We start from the raw sequence: 21474 nt of genomic DNA on the forward strand, positions 1-21474 counted from the left end.
CTGCGCCACCAGGGAGGGCCGCTTCTTTATTTTTTTAAAGATTTATTTATACATATAAGAACTGAGATACAAGCCAGAGGTGCAGAGGATGAGAGAATTCACTAGAGACAGAGTAGGGAGAGAACAGGCAGATCCAATGAAATACATTGCTCAGGGGAGCAGCTGGTGGGTCAGGAGAGGTCTGCTGCACCACGTGGGGATTGAACTCGTGCTGTGAATGGCTGCTGATAGCTTCATAGTTCTGCGCATTAACCCACCAGGGAGGACCCTCTGGCTTCTTTAATTAAATGCTTCAGTATTTATGAACTCATTGGCCAATCATGGTTTATCTATAATTTTCCTTACTGCTACCCTCCTGTATTATTTTGAAGCTAATCCCAAATACAATATCATTTCTTCTGTAAATATCCAGAATATGTCTTTGAAACATAGGACCTTTAAGCATTACCATTGTATCATGCCTAAACAAATAACAAGAATTCCTTGACATTGTTAATCATTCTTCATTTATCAATCATTTATCATTCATTAATCATGATAAATGTATGAGAGGCTATATCTGTGTTCTTTGTGGATGTATTATAAATATACATTATAAATATATTCATTCTTCCTTAAGAGTAAGACTGTATAAATGGAAACAATGATCCATCCCCATCAGTCTCTCATCTCCCTATCTTTCTGTTAACTCCATCATAGGGCCTGGGGTACTTAAGATACTATTAGGCAGTCTTTAAAATGCTATTGTAAAGGTAAAGAAAATCAGTAACTAAGCTAAGTAGTTAAAAGAAATAAATAGGGCCTCCTGGTGGCACAAGGGGTGAAGTCTCAGCACCGTCAAGCTATGGGCAGCCACTGCAGTAAGAGTTCACTCCCTGGCCAGGGAGGTGACCACATGGCACCGCAGACCTCTCCTGTCTTGCCCGCTGCTCCCCTCAGCAGTGTACTTCGTTGATCTGCCTGATCAAATTTGATGAATTGGTTTTTCAGTGGATTAGCTATTCAGAATTGACTTTATGTGCAGTGACCTGGATCTGTATTTGATTTCTCCAGAAGGGAAACTTCATGTCATCGTGGGTGCCTACTCCCCAACCTGGAACTTTAAAGACTATTTTCCAGGGATTTGTTAAATTCCTTATTGCCTTATAACCTTTCTTGCCCTCTCTTGTGGATTGATACTTATTTAAGTTTTCTTTGCTGTCTTTTGATTGGGATCATAGGAGAGCAAGGAGGTAAACTGTTATTAGAGTCCACAATTCTTTCCGTGGAAATCAGTCAGATTTATTTAAAAGTCTCCTCCTATATGCTTTATAAAGTTAGTTTGCTTAGTGTTAATGCTTTGTCAACTCTGATGGCTAACTGTCTCATGAAATTGACTTTCTTCAAATCTACTCTTTTCTTCCTATTGATAGTCTTTATATGCTACCGACCTTTCACCTGGGTTTCATTCCCAATTCCAAGATATTTTTTCTTCAGAATGCTTTTATATCTGTTGCATTCAGTTTCACAACTAAAGTATCAACATTTATTAAAATGTAGCTGTTAAGTTTGTCTCATACTTTCTTACCACAATTTGTTGTATTTCCCTTAAAAAAAAGAAAAGACTGCCCAAATCCTTTCTATAACAAGGCAAGGGGTAGCTGGATGGCTGGGTGACTAAGAGATTCATTTTTGTTGCTCCATCCCACTTCTTTTTTTTCCTCTGCTTCTAGCGTCCTGTATTTCTCTGTCCATCGCTATGAGCATGGTCGGTTCTGGCCCCACCTTCAGGCCTCTAACTGGTCCACCACAGGTTTTGGTCAAGGTCAGGGATATACTATCAATGTGCCTTGGAACCAGGTAAGTGTCTTCCCGCCCTTTGCCCCAAGTGAGGCCCTTGCCTGTTCTTCTGCCAGCTTAGGGAAGTAGCAGAATGTCCCATTATGCCTCTCTGTATGCAGGTGGGGATGCGAGATGCTGACTACATTGCTGCTTTCCTGAACATTCTGCTGCCAGTGGCTCTTGAGGTCCTGGGGGCTTGGGGTGTGTTGGGTAGGGCAATGTTGAGGGGTGGGCTATGAGGGCAGGTGCCTCATGTGGTCATTTCCCCACCTCAGTTTCAGCCCCAACTGGTCTTGGTGGCTGCCGGATTTGATGCACTTCGTGGGGACCCCAAGGTAAGGCAGGCACCCTGGGATACAGGTGAGTGGAAGAAAGCTGCACAGAGCCAGACTGATCTCTGTTGCCCAGGGTGAGATGGCCGCCACTCCAGCAGGGTTTGCCCAGCTAACCCACATGCTCATGGGTCTGGCAGGAGGAAGGCTGATCCTGTCTCTGGAGGTGAGTGACCCTCCCCCTTGGTCCTTTGGCCCATGGATCCTGGAGGGCTGCGAACAAAACTTTTAAGTCTGGCAGGAGTTCTTTCCCAGCGTTTCTACTGACCAGCTGCCCGCTCTCATCTAAGTCACTCAACTCCCTGGTGCCTCTGCTCTTCCTGTGTCAGATGGGCATAACAGTAATAATCACTGCACTTCACTGTTCAGTGAACTAAATTCCTTGTGCTTGACATGTGCCCTGGCATTATTACTACTACTCACCACTGGTAAGTTCTGCTTTTTTTTCCCTGAAACCCCCACACTCCTCCCAGGGTGGCTACAACCTCCGCTCCCTGGCTGAGGGTGTCAGTGCCTCCCTCCACACACTTCTGGGAGACCCTTGCCCCATGCTGGAATCCCCTGGCGCCGCTTGCCCAAGGTGAGCCTGGGCAAAATTGGGGAACAGGGAACCGTCACCGCCCACCCATGGGCTAATCCATCACATGTCCCCTCCCCTGCACTGCAGTGCCCAGACTTCGATCTCCTATACTCTGGAAGCCCTAGAACCCTTCTGGGAGGTCCTTGTGAGACCAGGTAGGGGCAGGGTAATCTTCAGGAAGCCCTGGGGGAAAACTCTTCCAGTCCACTCTGACTTTTCTGGGCTACTTTTATGGGGGGAGGTCAGGCTTTCTCTTACTTGGCCTTCTATCCTTTTTTATTTGGGGGTTCTGGAACAGAGCTCCAGAGTATTACAGGGATCCACGGTGGGAGAGTGGGGTGAATGTGACTTCCCATGTAGTTGAGACCCTGGAGGAATTCAACATGGAGGGGGACTACATGGAGAAGGAGGAGGAGGTGGGACCATGGCATCTCTCCACGCTCCCAATCCTGACGTGGCCAGTGCTGCAGCCTCGCACAGGGCTGGTCTATGACCACCGGATGATGGACCACTACAACCTGTGGGACAAGTATGTAGCTGAGGACAGGACTGTGTGAGCAGGGGTGTCCCCTTCTCCCTCCTCAAGCACTAAGCTCTTGGCTCTGGTGACCCCCTCACCAGCCATCACCCTGAGATGCCCCAGCGTGTTTCACGCATCATGTGCCGTCTGGAGGAGCTGGGCCTTGTTGGGCGCTGCCTTACTCTGCCTGCACGTCCTGCCACAGATGCTGAACTGCTCACCTGTCACAGGTCAGACCCCAGGTTGAGGTGGGGCTGAGGCCACAGCAAACATCCTCCCACTTTAGAGGAGCTGTGGTAGGACATGGGGGTGTGGAGGGTACAGAATCACTGCACTGTCTCCCTCCACTCCAACTCCAGTGTGGAGTACGTGGATCGTTTACGCGCCACAGAAAAGATGAAAGCCCGGGAGCTGCATCGGGAGGGCTCTACCTTTGACTCCATCTACATCTGCCCCGGCACCTTTGCCTGTGCACAGCTGGCTGCTGGCTCCGCCTGCCTCCTAGTAGAGGCAGTGCTGTCAGGAAAGGTGAGGCCTGAGGTTGGAAGCAGAAAGACGAATGAAGTGAGGGGCCTGAGAGCGTTGGGCTAGGGAAAGAGGCTTCTGGAAGGCCCCCCAGCTTACCAGAGGTCTTGCTTGCTCGCTTGGAGGTACATCCAGGACAATGGAGGCTACACAGCTGGGTCCCCTAGCAGCTGGCAGAGCAGTGGAAGGGAGGGGAGAGGGAAGAGAACAGGAGGGGAAGCAGTGAGGTGGATGGTCCAACCTTTGTTCCCTGCTCTCCCTCCAGGTTTTGAATGGGGTTGCTGTGGTGCGCCCCCCAGGACACCATGCAGAGCCGGATGCCGCTTGTGGGTTCTGCTTTTTCAACTCTGTGGCTGTGGCTGCTCGTCATGCCCAGACCATCAGTGGGCATGCTCTGAGGTGAGGGCCCCAGGGGGCCTCTAGCCCTGTGCTTTCTCAGCACGTCCTGTGGTGCCACCCTTGGGACCCACCCAGGCACAACCAAGGTTCCTGTCACCAAGTATTTCTCTAGGACAGGGCCCAGGACCTAGCCTCTCCATGCTTGCTCAGATAGGTCCCCCCCCACCCCAGATTTTAGCACAAAAGTGCTCCTAAAGCAGACTTCAGGGGCCCGCCCCCCAGCTTATCTGGTTCCTGACAACTGTCTGACAGAACCTGGGCCTAGGTCCCTGTGCTTATTTCAGAAGACCCAAATCCATTTCCCAGCACCACAAAATTCAGGCCCTATTTCCCTAGTAACTACCCAGAGAGCCCAGGGTTCAGCTCTGAGCACTTTCCTCTGGGCCACAGTGAGGTCTGCCTCTGCCTTCCTCCTCAAGTCTGCTGGAGCTCCTGTGCCTGACAGTGTATGGATGTTCTCCCCAGGGACATGAGTCCTGCCACCCACAATAAGTTCTCCCACAGACAGACAGACCCCAGGGATCTAGCCATTCCCCTCTCCCCAGGGTAAGTGTTTTGGGTAACTTAAGAGCTGTTCCTTCTCCAGGATCCTGATTGTGGACTGGGACATCCACCATGGTAACGGAACTCAGCGTATATTTGAGGAGGACGCCAGGTGAGGGGCTGCGGCAGAGCAGGCGTCAAGAGGGTGGGCAGGCTTGCCTTGGGGGTGAGACATCCACAGGAGCCAGGCCGCTGCTAACCAGCCATGGTCCCTCTTCCTCCCTGTCCCCGGCAGTGTGCTGTACATTTCCCTGCACCGCTATGATCACGGCACCTTCTTTCCCATGGGAGATGAAGGCTCCAGCAGCCAGATGGGTCGGGCTGCTGGCACAGGCTTCACTGTCAACGTGGCCTGGAATGGGCCCCGTGTGGGTGACGCTGACTACCTGACTGCCTGGCATCGCCTGGTTCTCCCCATTGCCTATGAGGTACAGCTTAGAATGTATGTGATGTGATCCTGTGGGTAGCAACAGGTGTGCCAGAGTTCCAGGCAGCCATGGGGTGGCTGTAGTGGTGGCTGTCAGGGGATGTGACCTTGTGGCAGCTGTGCACACCATCATTAGTGCCTATTTGTAGGTGGTGATGCCCCCCCGTGACTGAGAATGTCTGCACAGGTGGCTGTTTGTCACACTAACTTCTGTGTAATGGGTGTGACAGTGTATGTGACTGCTTGTTTTTGTCACAGCTGGTGTGTAACTTTCTGCATGTGGGAGGCTATGACAGTCATCTATATCTGTCTGTGTCTCTCACTGGAGGTAACTTGTCTAAATTTACCTGACTGCATGAGTAGCTTTAGGTAACTATCTTATGTGTGTGTGTGAGAGAGAGAGAGAGACAGAGAGACTGAGGGCGTGAGTGCCATCTGATTTCTGTGGGGATGTGCATGTGTATCAGGCTGTGGCTAACTTCTGTGTGGGAAACTGAGATTGTGTGTGTGACTGAGCAAGGCACCTCCTCCTTGTGGGTACAGCAGTGAGCACGTACCACTGTCATGGCTGTGGGGATGGTATGTGTATAATTGCGTCTTTGCAGGGGTAGCTGTGGATGACTAACCTCCTCTGTGAGAAACTGCAGTGGGGGGGACTGGTGGTGTGTGGTTATGTTTTGCTGTTGTATGTGACCATCTTCTGCCCTTGTGTTGCCGTCTGCTAGCCCTGCATGTATAAAACCCTGTCTTATGCATGTGTGTTCCATGTTTTACCTGGGAAGCATGAATGGTTCCTCTTTATCTCAACCTCAGGCGTCGCTGTGTCTCTGTCTCCTGGCGCCATCCCTTAGTTTCTGACTCGCCACATCACAGGCCTCTGCGTCTTGTATCGCTCTGTCTTACGACTCTACCTTATGTCATCATTCACCCATTGCTCGTGTCTTCATGTCTCTGTGTCTGATGTGCCAGTGTCTGTCGATCTGTCTGCATGTCTGTGTCTCTGATTCTGTCTGTCTTGTGTCTCCACATCTTCCCCTTTCTGTGTTCAGAGTTCTGGCCATGTGGATTTAGGTCCATGTCACCATCTCTCCGGCATCATTTGTCCTTGTCTCCACTTCTCTGGGTCCTTCTCACCTTACTGGCTGCCCGAGCCCCCACCCTCATGCCCATGTATCTCTTCTCTCGCTGCCACAGTTTAATCCAGAGCTGGTGCTAGTCTCAGCTGGCTTTGACGCTGCACAGGGGGATCCTCTGGGAGGCTGCCAGGTGTCACCTGAGGGCTATGCCCACCTCACCCACCTGCTGATGGGCTTGGCCGGTGGCCGTGTCATCCTGATCCTGGAGGTAATTCTCACTCAGCCCTCTTCTCACAGTGCAGGTGCTTTGGAAAACTCGAAGTCCTGCCTTTCTAGTAGCAGGCGGTGACACTCAGGATAGTTTCCTCAAATCTGCTCTGAGTGCCCCCACCTGGGATTGTTGTCACCTACTGGGCACTAATGACACCAACAGCAACAATTCTGAATGTTCATTGTGTGCAGAACACTCTTCTTGGCACTTGGTATTCTGCAGTCATTTCCTTGACAGGTCACAGATTCATCAGTGGCAGAGCCTGGACTTGAATCCAGGCAGCCGGACTCCAGGGTCTAATTTTTACCTTTGCTTGAACTGCCTCTAGCAAGTTCCTGAGACAAATTCAGGCCTTTTGTAAATTACTCAGTGATCCTGGTACAGGGCAGGGAGAAGGACACTCCTGAGCCCCAAACCTGCTAGCTTTAAATAGATTCTGCCAGCCACCTCATCAAGACAAAACATGGGAGTTTGTCTGGTGGCAGGCATTGATGCTCAGGATAGTTTCCTCAAGTCTGCTCCGAGTGCCCCCACCTGGGATTGTTGCCACCTACTAATGACACTAATGACACCAACAGTAACAACTCTGAGTGTTCATTTTGTATGTTAGTCCTTTAATGGAAAGGAACTTTAATACAATGAGTGTGCAATACAGAAAAGACAAAGAATATGTTTCTAAATCAAACACCCAAAGTCACTCCTCCCCTCGTGGGTAAAATTCCACCCAAAAGGGATTAGCCCAAAGCAAGGCCTGAGAGCCCGTCACAAGTCTAAAACACCTTCCAGTGGAGACCCATAGAAAAGGATCAGAAATGGCCAGACAAGTCTGGGAGTGTAATGGGGGGTCCCCAGGAAAAGGGAGATTCCAGGTTCCCTGCCCCACCCAAAGGAGGGTGGAGCTGAGCAGGAAGGAGAAGAATCTGGAGAGGAGTCTGAAGAGGAAGAAAGCAGGATGGAGCCAGAAGGAGACCTGAGGGAGGCATGTGGAGCAGAGAGACAGGTGAAGAAGCTGCGCTTGCTTCTTCTTGGCCCTGGACTGGTTGAAATAGACATGGGTGAGAGACCCGTGGAGAGGTTGACTATGGCATTGTTTACCTTGGTTTTGATTTTGCTCTCTTCCTCCCATACTGCCACCTTCCCCATCAAGACAAAACATATAAGAGCTTTAATGGAAAGGAACTTTAATACAACGAGTGTGCAAAACAGAAAAGACAATATAGTTTCTAAATCAAACACCCAAAGTCACCCATCCCCTCATGGGTAAAAGTCCACCCAAAAGTAGTTGGCCCAAAGCAAGGCCTGAAAGCCTATCATGGGCTCCTCTCCCTACTGTGTAACAGGAGTAAAAGCAAAAGTAAAATCAAGATAAACGCTGCCGTAGTCCACCTCCACACTGGTCTCTCACCCACGTCTGTTTCACACAGTCCAGGACCTGAAACAAGAGCCGCTTCTTAAAGTATCTCTGCTCCACATGCCTCCTCCAGGTCTCCTTCTGGCTCCATCCTACTTGCTTCCTCTTCAATCTCCTCTCCAGATTCTTCTTCCTGCTCAGCTCCACCCTCCTTCTGGGTGGGGCAGGGAACCTGGAACCTCGCCTTTTCCTGGGGACCCCCCGTTACACTCCCACCCCCTGTGCCTCAGTTTCCTCATCTGTGAGATGGGCCTGGCTAATAGAGTGCGTAGTATAGTGTTGTAGCTTCTGATTATACACTGTTCAAGCATTTGCTTAACCCTGTCAGCACCCTCAAGTGCTGTCCTCTGCACTCCCACACACACGAGGATGGCATCTCAGGGATGGTTGGCTGCTAATAAACTGTGGGGATGGTGGTTAAAAACAACTCTGAACCTTGGGTCACTCAGACTCCGGCCCTAGTGCTGCCTCTTACCAGCAGCTGCCACCTCCAGCGAGGCCTCTAACCACTGTTGGCCTCAGTTTCTTTACCTGTGAAACGAGTACGCTGAGGTTTCTATGGAGACCAAGAAAAGGGGGTTCCTGTACCAGGCTAGTGAAAGGCATTCGTGTAGAAAGACCATTATTCCTGCACTAGGTTAGAGCAGCGGGTCTGTGTGGGCGCAGCCAGGGGTAAATGCTGTGGCTTCAGGTTCCTGTACAGATTGAGCACACATGGCTGTGAGGATTAAGTGAATTAATATGCACAAAGTGCTTAGAGTAGGTCTGGCGCACAGCAAGCGCTTGCGAATGGCAGCTATTACTGATGCTGCCATCACATTGTTGTTATTGTAGTCGTGGTCTTGTGCTTTACAGCACAGCTTTCCCTCCTCAACCGCTTCACCTGTGGGTGCTGCCCAGCCTGTAGATTAGGTTCTGCTCACTTGTCCCTAACCCTTACCCTCCAGAAATTGTAGGGCCCTAAGGGGGCATTAGGAGGCCTCACATCTTGCTCCCCAAATTCTCTGGAAGAATAATACCCTCCCCCCATACACTTACCACTTTTTGTTCCTTATTCAAGGGCGGCTATAACCTGACATCCATCTCAGAGTCGATGGCTGCCTGTACCCGCACCCTCCTAGGGGACCCACTGCCCCTGCTGACCCTGCCACGGCCCCCACTATCAGGGACCTTGACGTCGATCACTGAGACCATCCACATGCATCGCAGATACTGGTGCAGCTTGCGGATTATGAGTGAGTGGGCTGGGGGATTTGGGGGCATTTGGGAGCCCGGGAGGGCAGGGATTAGAAGCAGGAGGGGGAATAGCACCCACACTCAAGAATCTCTCTCCCATGGTTCCAGAGACAGATGACAAAGAGCTACCCTCCACTTACATGTCAGTCACCAAGAAGACATCCCAGCATGCCGAACCTGGCCCAGATGAGGAGGTGACCATGCGAGGAGGGTACATTCTAGAAACAGGCCTGGGGAAGACCACGCCAACAGCATCTGTGGAAGAGTCCACTCCAGGTCAGACTGAGTCAGAGACGGATGTGCAGCTCACTCAAGACCAGTCCTCAGAGATAGCCACTGAGGGAGCCACACTGGACCAGACTACCTCGGAGACAGCCACGGGGGAGGCCACAATGCACCAGACCACCTCAGAGACAGCCACTGGGGGGGCCACACTTGGCCAGACCACTCCAGCCTTGTGTCTTGATAACAAGACTCCCCCAACTTCACCTCTGCAAGGAGTCACACCCCTTTTGTCCCCCAGTGAGCTGGCTGGGAACCTCAGGGCTTTGGAACTAGGCAAGAAAACTCAGGTAAGGTCCACTACACCCAGTGCACTGAAGAAGGGACAAGAATTGGGCCTCTCAGATACACTCTTATCTCTGTGTGTACAGGAAATCCCAGAGTCTCAGAACCCAGAGGAAGAGTGTCTCCCAGAAGGGGCTACTGGAGGTCAGGACATAAATGTTACAGTGCTCATGCAGGCCTTTGGGAACCAGGCTGAGACGGACCAGGTGAGCTCAGACAGAGACTGCTACTATGGTGTCGTCCTCTTGCCTAGCCATACTTCCACATAGGGACTTGTGGTGTGGAAAGGGAGGCCATAGCTTACTTATTTTCATCCACTGCAGGCCATGTTTTATGCTGTGACACCACTGTCCTGGTGTCCCCATTTGGGGTCCATATGCCCCGTACCTGAGGCAGGCCTAGACGTGACCCAGCCGTGTCAGGACTGTGGAACACACCAGGAGAATTGGGTGTGTTTGTCTTGCTATCAGGTATGTAGCAGGGAAAGGGGGTGAGGTGGAATTTAATCCATGAGCAAAATACAAGTGGGTGTTAATTCCACCCAACGCTTCCTAATCTCAGGTCTGCTGTGGTCGTTACATCAATGGCCATATGCTCCAGCACCACGAAAACTCAGGACATCCTCTGGTCCTCAGCTATGTCGATCTGTCTGCTTGGTGTTACCACTGTCAAGCCTACGTCCACAACCAGGTGTGCCCCGGGAAGACCCCTAACTCATCCACCCCCACCACACACATACCTTCTGTGACTGGGTAGGGGAGAATGGAGACTTCTGAATGACTACCCCTTGATTATTTTGTGTGGTGTGAGGGGTAGTTCAGGAGACAGGGTGACTGAGGGCCAGAGTGGGGGCACTCTGTCGTCTCTCTAACCTAACGTTTCTTGCCTCCTCCTCAGGCTCTACTCGAGTCAAAGAACATCGCCCACCAGAACAAGTTTGGGAAGGATATGCCCCATGCACACTAAGTCCCAGTATGCACTCCTGTTCACCCTCTGAGAAGCCAAATAGAGCATCCTTAGTTAATTCCAACCTGTACCATGGGTGAGGGGCAGCCTCACTCCATCCTATCTTGAACTTCCCAAGTTATAATACCCCAAGGGTGCTGATTGAAGTATAAATATTTGTAAGAAGACTGTGATGATCAGTTGTAGATTGATCCACGCCTGCCTGAAGGACTCCATCTCCTCTGCCCCAAAAGACTGCCTCTGGCGCAAAAAGGGACCTGATATCACAAAGATAATGACATTGGAGAGGGGCATGAAATGGCAGATGTGTAAGGTTGCATATGTAATAAAGTACAAGCTGTTACAAAACTTGGAGAAAGCCTTTTAATCTTGAGTGAGTGGAAAAGCCCCACATTTCCTGGCCAGTATGGCTGACGAGGGCCGTAGGGCTTTATCAGGGCAATTCCCTGCCCATCCAACACCACCTCCCACCAAAAAGAAAAATACTAACTGGACACAGAGCAAGCAGGTTGACTGGCTCCTCTAAAAACTAAGTGGTGGAATCCCTGAAAAAATGAATACGTATATTAGAAACAGACTCAAAGCTGGACCCAGCTACACTAGACTGAGAGATAAAAGTATCAAAAGTGTCTTGTTCTGACTAGCAGGACAGGGCATAGGTTTAACAGCTGGGTTTATGATCCTGGATTGCTTCTTGGGGAAAGGAATGCTTATCATTGACTGAGGGTGGGGAATTTGGGCCATTTGGGGGTTTTATCTCTCCCACAAAAGGAGGATTGCTTTGGCAACTCGAACCCAAGCTGAGGTTTCCTGAACTTTTCTTCATGGGCCACCTTATGATCCTCCTCAAGATGGCAACAGGTACCATCCAGTCAAGAAGGGGAAGGGGGCTGCAACTATCTCAGTCACCCCCCCCCCTTCTTTTCAGGGATACTGTATACTCACCCTATAGCCCATGCTTACTTGTCATTGGGCAGAACTATGTCACATGACTGGCATAGCTGCAAGGGAGTCTAGAGAATGTTTTAATTTGACACACATCCACTTCAGCTCCGGTTCTTTGATCCCTGACACAATGGCACCCTCCCTGGCAACACTTGCTCTCCAGAAACTGGTGAACACAACCTTCTGCAAACTGCCAAAAAGCCTACTTGAGGCAGCACAGGTGCCATGGCCTCAGAGAGGCTCTCACAAAACATTTCCCAAAGTCTGGCCACTCAGGAGTCAAAAGTGACAATCTAAGCACACTGAAAACACGCGACATCACATCCCAGATGAGTGCAAGGTAAGGGAGAGATGCAGCAGGATGCAGGGGCACACTGGGAGGTCAGGCGCTGCCAGCACACCCCCAAGAGGACTTTGTGCATGCACACACTTAGGGGTGGGGACATGACCCTGCCCTCACCTCAGGGCGGGGGACCTGAGGGAGGGTCTCTGCGCATGCGTGCTTGCTCACTACCCCAGTCGGGGCGGGGTAGGAGCTTCTCCTCCGGTGTCAGTCCTGTCAGAGCTGCAGCGGGTCTGGGTCCGAGCGCACCTCTCTTCCCAGGACACAGGTAAGCCGGGCCACCAGGCTGCGGGGCCCCCGGGCCCCCAGCCAGCACCCTGGCCTAAGAGGTCTTTCCTTGTAGAGTTGGGATGTGACTGAGCTGGAGTTGGAGGATCCCCTTCCCCTACCTCCTCCCATTCTCAGGGACCAGCCGCTGCCTCCCAGCCCCTCATGCGGCCGGCTTTGTGGAGACGGAGGCGATGGGAAGTGGGGCTGTAGGTCCAAACTCAGGATGGAGTAGTGCTTTCGCGTGCCCTAGACCCTCAGAAAGAACTGAGCGAGGTTGAGTGCAGGGTCAGATTTAGGGTGAAACTAGGACTCACCCCTCCCCACCCGGAGCTTTGCACCTCACATGGCTGAGTTAAGGGAAGTGTGAGACGTGGTGAAGTCAGGCTGGCCGGCCTGGGAAGGAGCGGGGTTGGAAGGGCTCATCCTTGAGGGCTCTACCGTCCCCTCTACTCTCCCCCATCTGCGCCCCCTCAACTTACCCCCCAGGCCAGTTAGTTGAATGCAAACTGGGAGGTCTGGGCTGCTTAAAGTGGGGTGGAGGTGGGGATTTCCCGGGTCTGGAGGACCCGATGGGGACGCTCCAACAGCACTGGCCGCGTGGGGTGCTTCTGAATTACTTGCGAAGGCTGAGACCTCTCTTCTGTCCATCCCTGGTGGGCGGTGTGACCTCGGGCCCATCGCCTTCACCTCACTTTTCTGAATTCACTGACCCTCATTGCTAAAGGGGCCGTAGCGATGATAACGCTTCAGCGGGTTTCAGGAAGAGTGAGCACGGGCACGCCAGGCCCACTACCTGGCTCGTACTAAGCCCTCGTAACTAGTACCTACTGCTTTTAAGATATTATCTTCGCCAAGAGGGAAGACCCCTTTCACACGTCCCCTGCCTCAGGTTTCCAGTGGCTCCAAAATTCCGGAGTCGTCCTTAACCTCGTCCCCCCTTTTACTTTCTCATCAAGTCCTGTCAGCCCCACCTTCAGAATACCCCCGCGTCTGACCTCTCAAAGTGCACCGCCATCGCTGGCCTGCTGCTGTGCCTTCCTCGCTGCCTCCTCCCTCCTCCCTCCCCGCAGCCTTTCCTCACATAGATCTCCCCTTTCTGTCCCCCAAATGTCTGGGGATCCCCCAGTTCTGCTGTCTGATTTCTTAACACATCAAGGCGCCTTTATGGGTGAGCACATCTAATAACTATTTGCAGCATTTTCCAAGCTATGGACCCCACACCTGGATTCCGCATCTGGGACCTTGCCCGCCTACCCCGACCTCCAGATTCCAAATTCAACAGAACCCCCATGGAGACCTTCAACCCCCCATCAGCCCCAAACAGCCTCTGCTCTAGGCTTTCCGGGAGACTTGTTGCATCCATTATGATGCACTTCCTGAGGCCACACACTAAACTAAAACCAGGATGTATATTGAATGAGTGAATAGTGTTTTGCTATTAATAGCTAACACTAATTGAGCACCTGCTGTGTGCCCATCCTCTCCTAACTGCATGGTAATTTACTTGCTTAGCTTGTTTGTTGTCTCTTTCTCACTTCCAAAATCTAATCCCCACAAGGGCAGGGACTTCAGTCTATTTTGTTCACTGCCACATTCCCTCTTCCCCACCCCCACCCCCGCCCCCAGCACAATGCCTGCAGCCAGCAAAACCCTGAGTTAATGCATGAAAGTTAAATTACAATAAAAATGCCTAACATCTACCAAGCACCTTCTGCGTGCTTCTCACCTATTGTCGAAAAACATTTTACTAATTTGTCCTTGTTGTTGTTGGACTTCCTGATGGGAAGGTCCCTTTCACCTGGCCGGGGCTTGTTTTCTAGTCCACCCTCCCCCACCTCTAAGTCTTTGCCTCACACCCGGGTCTCAATAACCATATGTGAATAAGTAATAAAGGCGAAATTCTAATGATAATGGCAAGCTCGCTGAATAATTTGCTTATTTGTTTGGTTTATTGTCTCCACCTTTCGGAACACGCATTCCGGGCAGGAATGTGGCTGTGCGCTTTCGGGTGAGCTGCCCCTGGTGGCTGGGCTTCGCTGGGATGCCGGGATGCCACCCAAAAGCAAAACCTGCCGGACCCCCGCCTCCCTCTGGAATGGGGAGGGCTGCTAATGGTCTGGGGGTTCTTTTCCCGGTGATGAAATATTCTACAGTTCCAGTGATGCACTCGAATTGCCCTGTGAACGCATGAAAATCCATTGAATTGTTCACTCTGTATCTTTCTGGTCTCTAAATCATATTGCCGTGAAACTGGTTTCAAAGTTCTTGCCTTCAGGGAAGAACAAGGGAATAATGGATGTAGCACACGAGGTGATTAGCACACAAGGCGTGGATGTTGGTATGACACCCAATGTCCCTTTGCCAGCCCTGGTCTCTCACCTAACCTGTCCCCACTTCTCTTTTTGCAGGGCCAGTTGAGCGCACTTCTTCCCGGTGTTGCCTGCTAGAAGCATGCCGCTGCCCAGAAAGCCTAGCATGCTTGACCTGGGCCTAGGTACGTGGAGCTCGAGTTCCCCGGAGGAAAACTCCACGGCTCAGGCCACCTCCAGCAAGCAGCTGCCAGAGTACAAGGCGGTGGTGGTGGGAGCCAGCGGCGTGGGCAAGAGCGCACTGACCATCCAGCTGAACCATCAGTGCTTCGTGGAGGACCACGACCCCACCATCCAGGATTCCTACTGGAAGGAGATGGCCCTGGATCACGAAGGCTGTATTCTGAATGTGCTGGACACGGCAGGGCAGAACACTCACAAGGCCCTGCGTGACCAGTGCGTGGCGATTGGGGATGGTGTGCTGGGTGTCTTCGCTCTGGATGACCCCTCATCTCTAGCCCAGCTGCAGCAGATGCGGGCCACCTGGGGGCCCCGCCACACCCAGCCCCTAGTCCTTGTGGGCAACAAGTGTGACCTGGTGACCTCCACCGGAGATGCTCACGCTGCTGCTGCAGCCCTCGCGAAGAGCTGGGGGGCCCCCTTCGTGGAGACCTCGGCCAAGACACGACAGGGTGTAGAGGAGGCCTTCTCCCTGCTCATCCAGGAGATCCGAAAGGTCCGGGAGGCCATGGCAAAGGAAGCGGCGAAAGGGCACCGCCGTAAATGCCGACACAAGTCTATGTGCCACTGTGGCTGCGTCGTGGCCTGAAGGTCTCCATCAGAGAAAAGCACCGGCTAAGGGTGATGGCTCCTTAACACGAGACCCTCCCCCCAACCCCAGAGCAACTAGCTGTGTAGGACACTGGGTGTACTGGCGTTAGATGGGCCCTCGCTTGGGCGCTTTTCAATGGGTGATGGGTTTTTTGATAATCTGGGGCACTGTTCCGTCAAGTGGAGAGAATTCTGTGCAAAATTAAATAGATGCTGTTCTCAGGTTTCCAACTTGCCTCCGAGCCAAGTGTTATTTATATGGGTGGGCATGAGGCTGGGTAGAATATGACTTGAATTGTGAGAATTATTGAATTTGGAAAATGTCGGGAGCCCATGCAGCTTAGAGTGGGAAGGAGGGAAGGACGCAGAGGCAGACAAGACTTTCAACCTCTGCCCCCGAAGATAGGACCTAAGGGTTTGGTCAGCATTAAAGCGGGTGAAGGGACTACTAGTGACAGGGAGGTCAACGAAAGCCTTACTGTTGAGGGGACAATTGAGCAAACTCTTGAGGGTAGCGAGGGGCTGCAGAAACGGCCAGCAGAAGCCCTGCCAACTTCAGGGCCCTGGCTAAGAGTTCAGGTGGAGTAGCCTCTAAACTCTTTAAACATTACTAGTGGACTCACAGGCCTAAACAAAATATGTATCCTCTCCTATCTTGGCAAAGACTTTCCTAATGACCCAGAGGCTTGGTTCTAGTTCCCAACCCCATCCTCAGAGTCCCAGGCCAGGTGATGATGGGTTGGGAGGGCTGCTGCCTGGTCTGAGGCCACCCACCTTTCTCCCTGCCCCCCCAGCCCTCCAGGCGATGGGAAGAGTTCCTGCATTATGCGCAGCTGGTCAGCAGTGCTCCAGCCAGAACTCTGTGTGCCCCACAAACATCCTCCCCTCGGTGCTTACGTTAGACCCCGGGGAAATGCTGCAGGCCCTGACCCAAAAGCGGCCTACTAGTGGGGGCACAGGTCACGGTCCATAAGCACGCCTCCAATGAGGAGAGGCAGGGATTGGGGGAGGTCCTGAATTGCCAGGTGGAGGCGCAACCCCTCTTCCTCATTTAAGGAAGGCCAGTACCAGCCCTCCAGAAACTGCCACTCACACAGGAACGCGGCTGCTTCAGATCGCGTTTATTGTGGGACCTGGGGAGGGTCTGTGGGGGAGCGCGCGGCAGCCCGCGGGGCTCAGTGCGCTCTGGAAGAGTGCAGGGGCGGGAAGGGTGTGGGGGCCGGGGAAGAGGCCTTGGGCTGGGCGGGCCGGGGCGGAAGCCCGCTCTGGATGCTGGCGGTGTTCAGGGAGGCAAGAGGCGGCGCGCCGGCGCCTGGGGCGCGGGGGTCTCCAGGCGTTTCACGCGCAGCAGAGCCCCCAGCACGCCCTCGGGGGGCATCTCGGGACCCAGATCCTGGTCAGCCGCGCGGCGGAGGCGGCGCGGGGCAGCCACAGACTCCGAGTCTGCACCTCCGGAAAGGATTCGCCCCAACAAGTACCTGCAGGGAAGCCGAGAAGACTGCCGTGAGAACGCGTTCACATGTCAACGCTGGGACCCCAGATGGCTCAGCGCCCCCCTACTTCCTGGGAACTCCGGCCTCCCTCCTCAGGCGTCCGCAGCCCCAGCGATTAGGACGCATGTTCCCGCCTAGAAAGTGCAGCTTCCAGTCTTCTCCCCTCGCCTCTCCCTTCTGCCCTGAAGCCGGCCTCGGAGCCCGCTTTCCGGGCCGAACCCACGGCGGCCCCGCCCCTCCTGGGGCCGGGACCGCTGGCGCTGCGCTCCCAGTACCTAAGTGATCGTGCCCACAGGCAGGCGCCTGCCCCTGCCCGCTCCTGGCCCGGTACCTCAGCAGCTCGGGGTCCACATCGGGCATCTCGTCGCCCGCGTCCTCGGCATCGGGGCTCGTGGGGCCGTCGTCGTACACCGGGGGCCGCGGTCTGAGCGCGGCCGCGGGAGCAGGGGCGGGGGCCAGCTGGGCTGCTAGCGCCGCGGGGTCGAGGCGCGCGCGGAGCAGGGCGCGGGCGAGCTGAGCGGCGGGTGCGTCGGGGTCGTCCTCCAAGCCCAGAGCCGAGTCGGCCGCGCGGGGTGCGCCCCACACTCGCAGCAGCTGCGCCAGGACGCGCGCCTGCTGGTCCTCAGCCTCCTGCGCCTCGGCCCGCGCTCGCTCCTGCCGTTCCGCCTCCAGCAGGTGCGCCAGCGCCCGCGCCAGCTCCTGCACTGCCCCGACCGCCTCTCCTCGGGGCACGGCCCGCCGAAAGCGGCGGGGAGCGCCAGCCTCAGCCATGGGCGCTGAGGCAGCGCTCAGGGTGCGGGGTTCCTGCGGAAAGACGAGGTGGGGGGACAGTGTCGTCAGTGTCCCTCAGGTCAGAGACCCCTAACCCCTGGACCCGCCCAGTGGGCCGCAAACACCCCCAGATGCCACCAAAGGCACCAGGGCCTCTCAAATATATTCAGACACCCCTAAGGCCACTGGAGACTCCAACTATCTCCAGATACACTAGGAACCCATTTTTGCATTTTATAGGTTCCTGTTGTCCACTTGTTTCAACCAAAAGATAGCAGCCTCTAGAATCCTCGTTTTTTAATCACTATATTTCAATAAATCGATATATTGATAGCTCGTTCATCCCCCACCCCGCGCTCACTCTCTCTCTCCAACAGTGTATTAACCAGCCTCCCATCCATAGCATTTCCAATTTTTTGCTATTCTTATAACTCATTCTGGAGTGACTAGCCTTGTTCATATAAGATTTAACAAGTGTGCAAATCTATCTGTAGAATAAATTACTCCAGGGCCCCTCTGGGGATGCAACGGGTTAAAGCACAGCACTATGAAGCTAGCTGCAGCCCCTCCGGTTGGAGTTCCAGGCCAGGCCAGGCCAGGGAGGTGGCCTACATGGCAGCAGACCTCTCAGGACCTGCCCGCTGCTCCCCTCAGCAGTGCACTTCATCAGTCTGTTCTGCTCCCCACTCTGTCTCTGGTGAATGGTCTGGCTGCCCCTGCACCTCTGGCCTGTACCCCAGTTCTGTATGCATAAATAAATCCTTTTTAAAAAATAAATCACTCCACAAACTGAGGTGGAAAAAGGCACAAAATGATGTAAAAATAAACTATTATACTATTATTTTAAAATAAATAACTCCAATGACTAATTTTCAGTTGCAGCAATTTTGAAACAATTTCGATAATCTTAAAGAAATAGAGGGTATGGAAACTATGAACAAGGAATGAAAGACTATTAAAAATGACCATGACACTTTGGAAAAGAAACATGCAGAACATCTAGAAATATATTTTAAGTGAAATTTAAAAAAAAATTAAACCAGTAAGTTAAAAGGCAGCTGGAATATAGTGGAAAAAACAAGACTGAACAGCTTTCAAACAGGGCCACACACATTGACACTTAGTATGTGACAGAGAAGCGCTTCAGAGCAGTGGAGACGGGGCAGATTCCTTCAATAAATCATGCAGAAACAAGGGATCTAAAAGTGATCTCAATGAAAAAACAACTATGTTTCACTAGGTTAAAATTAAGAATTTCTCTTTATCCCAGGATACCAGAAAAGAATGGAGACACCAGAAACCAGAATGGGAGCAGAGATCTGCAATACAACTCGTTAGTAAGGGGTTAGTATCCAATCTGCAAAGGTTGAAGGTGGCACAAGAGAAACTGATATACAATGGACAAAATTCATGACAAAGTATTTTGCCAAAAAAAAAGGGTGGGGGGACAGCTACTAAACATAGGAAAAGTAGTGAACCTCACCAGTAATGTGGGGGATGCAAATTAAAATGCCAGTGAGACAGAATGCACAATACCTCCAAAGATTGCCAAAAATCAAGAGGTCTGCTAATACCCAGTGTCAGCATGGATGTGGAAAAGGAAAACTTCCCTATATTGAGCAGGAATTAAACTGACAAATAACTTTGAAGAACAATTTGGCAAAGTCTAAAAAGCTGTGCATATCCTATGATCCTCTCCAGGAATGTTATCACCTTGAGTAGCTTTGGCACAAACGCCAAGTTCATGAAAAAGCCCAGTGGCACTGTTCATAATAGCATAAAAGTGAGGGAGGGGAAAAAAAAAGGAAAGTCTGCCAACAATTCAAGTGATAATGCATCTATAAACCATGATAGATGCCTATACTCATGATACACTCACGGGTTAAAACAGTATGCAACAATAAAGATGACTGAATTATAGCCACACGCTTTCATGTGGATGAATCACAAAACCAATGGAGAGGAGAAAAGCAAGTTGCACGATCCCACTGCAGATGGCCTGAAACTACCAAACGCCCTGGGGGCTTCCCAGTGACCTCTAGTGACTACCAGGAGACAGGCACCTGGTATGATTCCATTTCCATGGGGGAAACTAAATAATATATTGTTTAGAGATATTTGTGTATGTGATATGCTACAAACAAAAGTAAAGGATCAATAAGCAGAAAATACAGGATGATGATGGAGAGGGCTGCTGTGACGAGCACAGTCTCGGTCATGCTTTTTAAACTGGATGTGGTGGGTGCACACGCCACCCAGGTTATTTTATCATTATTGTTTACACTGAACACGGATGCTAAATAGGCTGTCATGTTAAAAAACAAAAAAAAAAAAACCCTTAAAGCAGACAGCCCTGAAATGCTACAGGAATCCCTGCTCCAAGTGCCCTTGGTGCCCATCACCCTTCAGCCCCTACCATGACACAAGCACCCGCAATCAGGGCTCACACACACAAAAACTGACAGACCTTCAGAAGTCACATACGCAACCCAATACTGGCACCGCCAAACGCATGGCACTGCGTGTTCACATGCAGGGCTGATTCCAGCTGCCAGGCTGCCCAGATGCAAGGCCATGCATGGCCCTTAAAGACACAATGCAGCAACGACATCATGGCTCCCCTCCCCCACAATGACACAGCTCCACCAGGAAAAACAACAAGGGGAAACAGCCTGAAGAACAAATAAAAATCGAGTCACTCGTTCAGCAGAACCAAAATGGGAAGCCTACGCAGGGATGCAAAGACCACTCCCTCCCAAACAAAAACAAAATCAGGCACACAGACATGAAAGACACGCCCATAGGTCGTGCCATCACCTTAAGGATTCAGGATTCTCATACACACACACGGACGGACGCTATCACTGAGAAAAGTTACACACAGAAGCACCTAGTGTCGCACCCCCACTGCACTCCCGGACCCACAACGGCATCGCTGTACGGGTGCTCGGAAGCGCTCTCAGAGGACACACACAAGGACACCACACCCTCAAGCCGCGGTCATCACCTCCTGAGCACACATATGGAGGCGCGCACCCCTTCCAAACCGCGCTAGTCCTGTGGACAGCGCAACCCGCCGCGGGTGCGAGCGGGCGGGCAGAGCGCGGCTGCCAGCCCAGCCCCGGGCACCGCAGCCCGGATACCCAGAGTCTGTGCCTGGTCCCGGGTGCGCTGGCACCGCCTGGGAGGCGACTGGCAGCTGGACCCCGAGTCACCCGCGGTCATCTCCGCACGTCCCGGGAGCTGGGGCGGGCAAGGGTGAGGGTCCAGCAGCCTGGCACCGACCTTCGCCCACAGCATCCTCCCCACCCCCCGCGCTGGACTGGTGTCGCACCTTTACCGGCCGTGCGCAGAGCGCGGGGGGGCCCCGAAGAAAGCCCAACAGCAGCACCACCAAAAGGCCGACGCCCCCGGCCCGCGGCCCGCGAAGCAGCGGCGACCCCGCCATGCTGCCCCAGCGAGCCGGGCTCCGGTCGGGCGGACTGGCTGGCAAATGCTCAGCACCGGGGCTAGCGGGCCAGGCTGCGGGGCTCTGCGGCTGCGCACGCCTAGGATCCCTGCCCACCCCCCTCCGCCACTCTACGCAGGCGCAGCCTTAGGGCCCTGGAAGCCCCTCCAGCCTGCCCGTCGCTATGGAGATGCCCAAGGGGCCGAGGTGGCGAGCTGGAGCCTGCAAAGGCGGTTGTCATGGCAATCAAAGGGGAGTTGCTGGGGCAACAGACCTTGCTGTCGCCTTGGCAGACAGGCAGGAGAAATAGATGCAGTGAAGTGGAATGGTCCCTACCTCTCCCTCCTCGGGGAGGAGGTATGTTACTTTGTTGGGTGTGTGCACAGCATG

The 21474-nt window shown here is 52.8% G+C and overlaps 3 protein-coding genes across 7 annotated transcripts in view; 2 read left to right on the forward strand and 1 right to left on the reverse strand.

Annotated features, from left to right (window-relative positions):
- Positions 1-11014, forward strand: part of HDAC6 (histone deacetylase 6) — a 20097-nt gene extending 9083 nt beyond the window's left edge. For all 5 annotated transcript variants that reach the window (XM_012730377.1, XM_012730378.1, XM_012730380.1 and 2 more), the window contains 19 exons: positions 1713-1839; positions 1941-2006; positions 2097-2156; positions 2230-2319; positions 2627-2733; positions 2821-2888; positions 3094-3262; positions 3355-3483; positions 3613-3781; positions 4044-4177; positions 4764-4832; positions 4956-5148; positions 6342-6491; positions 8966-9140; positions 9250-9713; positions 9795-9914; positions 10032-10178; positions 10270-10398; positions 10606-11014. In XM_012730377.1, the coding sequence (XP_012585831.1) occupies positions 1713-1839; positions 1941-2006; positions 2097-2156; positions 2230-2319; positions 2627-2733; positions 2821-2888; positions 3094-3262; positions 3355-3483; positions 3613-3781; positions 4044-4177; positions 4764-4832; positions 4956-5148; positions 6342-6491; positions 8966-9140; positions 9250-9713; positions 9795-9914; positions 10032-10178; positions 10270-10398; positions 10606-10674 (2635 nt within the window). In that variant the 3' untranslated portion in view covers positions 10675-11014. The remainder of the gene's footprint in view (positions 1-1712; positions 1840-1940; positions 2007-2096; positions 2157-2229; positions 2320-2626; positions 2734-2820; positions 2889-3093; positions 3263-3354; positions 3484-3612; positions 3782-4043; positions 4178-4763; positions 4833-4955; positions 5149-6341; positions 6492-8965; positions 9141-9249; positions 9714-9794; positions 9915-10031; positions 10179-10269; positions 10399-10605) is intronic.
- Positions 11015-14683: 3669 nt separating this feature from the next.
- Positions 14684-15370, forward strand: ERAS (ES cell expressed Ras). The gene has a single exon (XM_004690133.1). It carries the CDS (start codon positions 14684-14686, stop codon positions 15368-15370), a length of 687 nt encoding a protein of 228 aa, XP_004690190.1.
- A 1103-nt stretch (positions 15371-16473) lies between these two features.
- PCSK1N (proprotein convertase subtilisin/kexin type 1 inhibitor) lies at positions 16474-21183 on the reverse strand. Its single transcript, XM_004690011.2, has 3 exons — positions 20971-21183; positions 17197-17669; positions 16474-16850 (listed from the first exon to the last, which is right to left on the reverse strand). The coding sequence occupies exons 1-3, from the start codon at positions 21082-21084 to the stop codon at positions 16655-16657; spliced, it is 783 nt and encodes a 260-aa protein (XP_004690068.1). The 5' UTR covers positions 21085-21183; the 3' UTR covers positions 16474-16654.
- Between the last annotated feature and the right edge of the window lie 291 nt (positions 21184-21474).

Source organism: Condylura cristata, unplaced genomic scaffold (genome assembly GCF_000260355.1).
Source record: "Condylura cristata isolate star-nosed mole 26May11 unplaced genomic scaffold, ConCri1.0 scaffold00027, whole genome shotgun sequence".
Classification (NCBI taxonomy): Eukaryota; Metazoa; Chordata; class Mammalia; order Eulipotyphla; family Talpidae; genus Condylura; species Condylura cristata.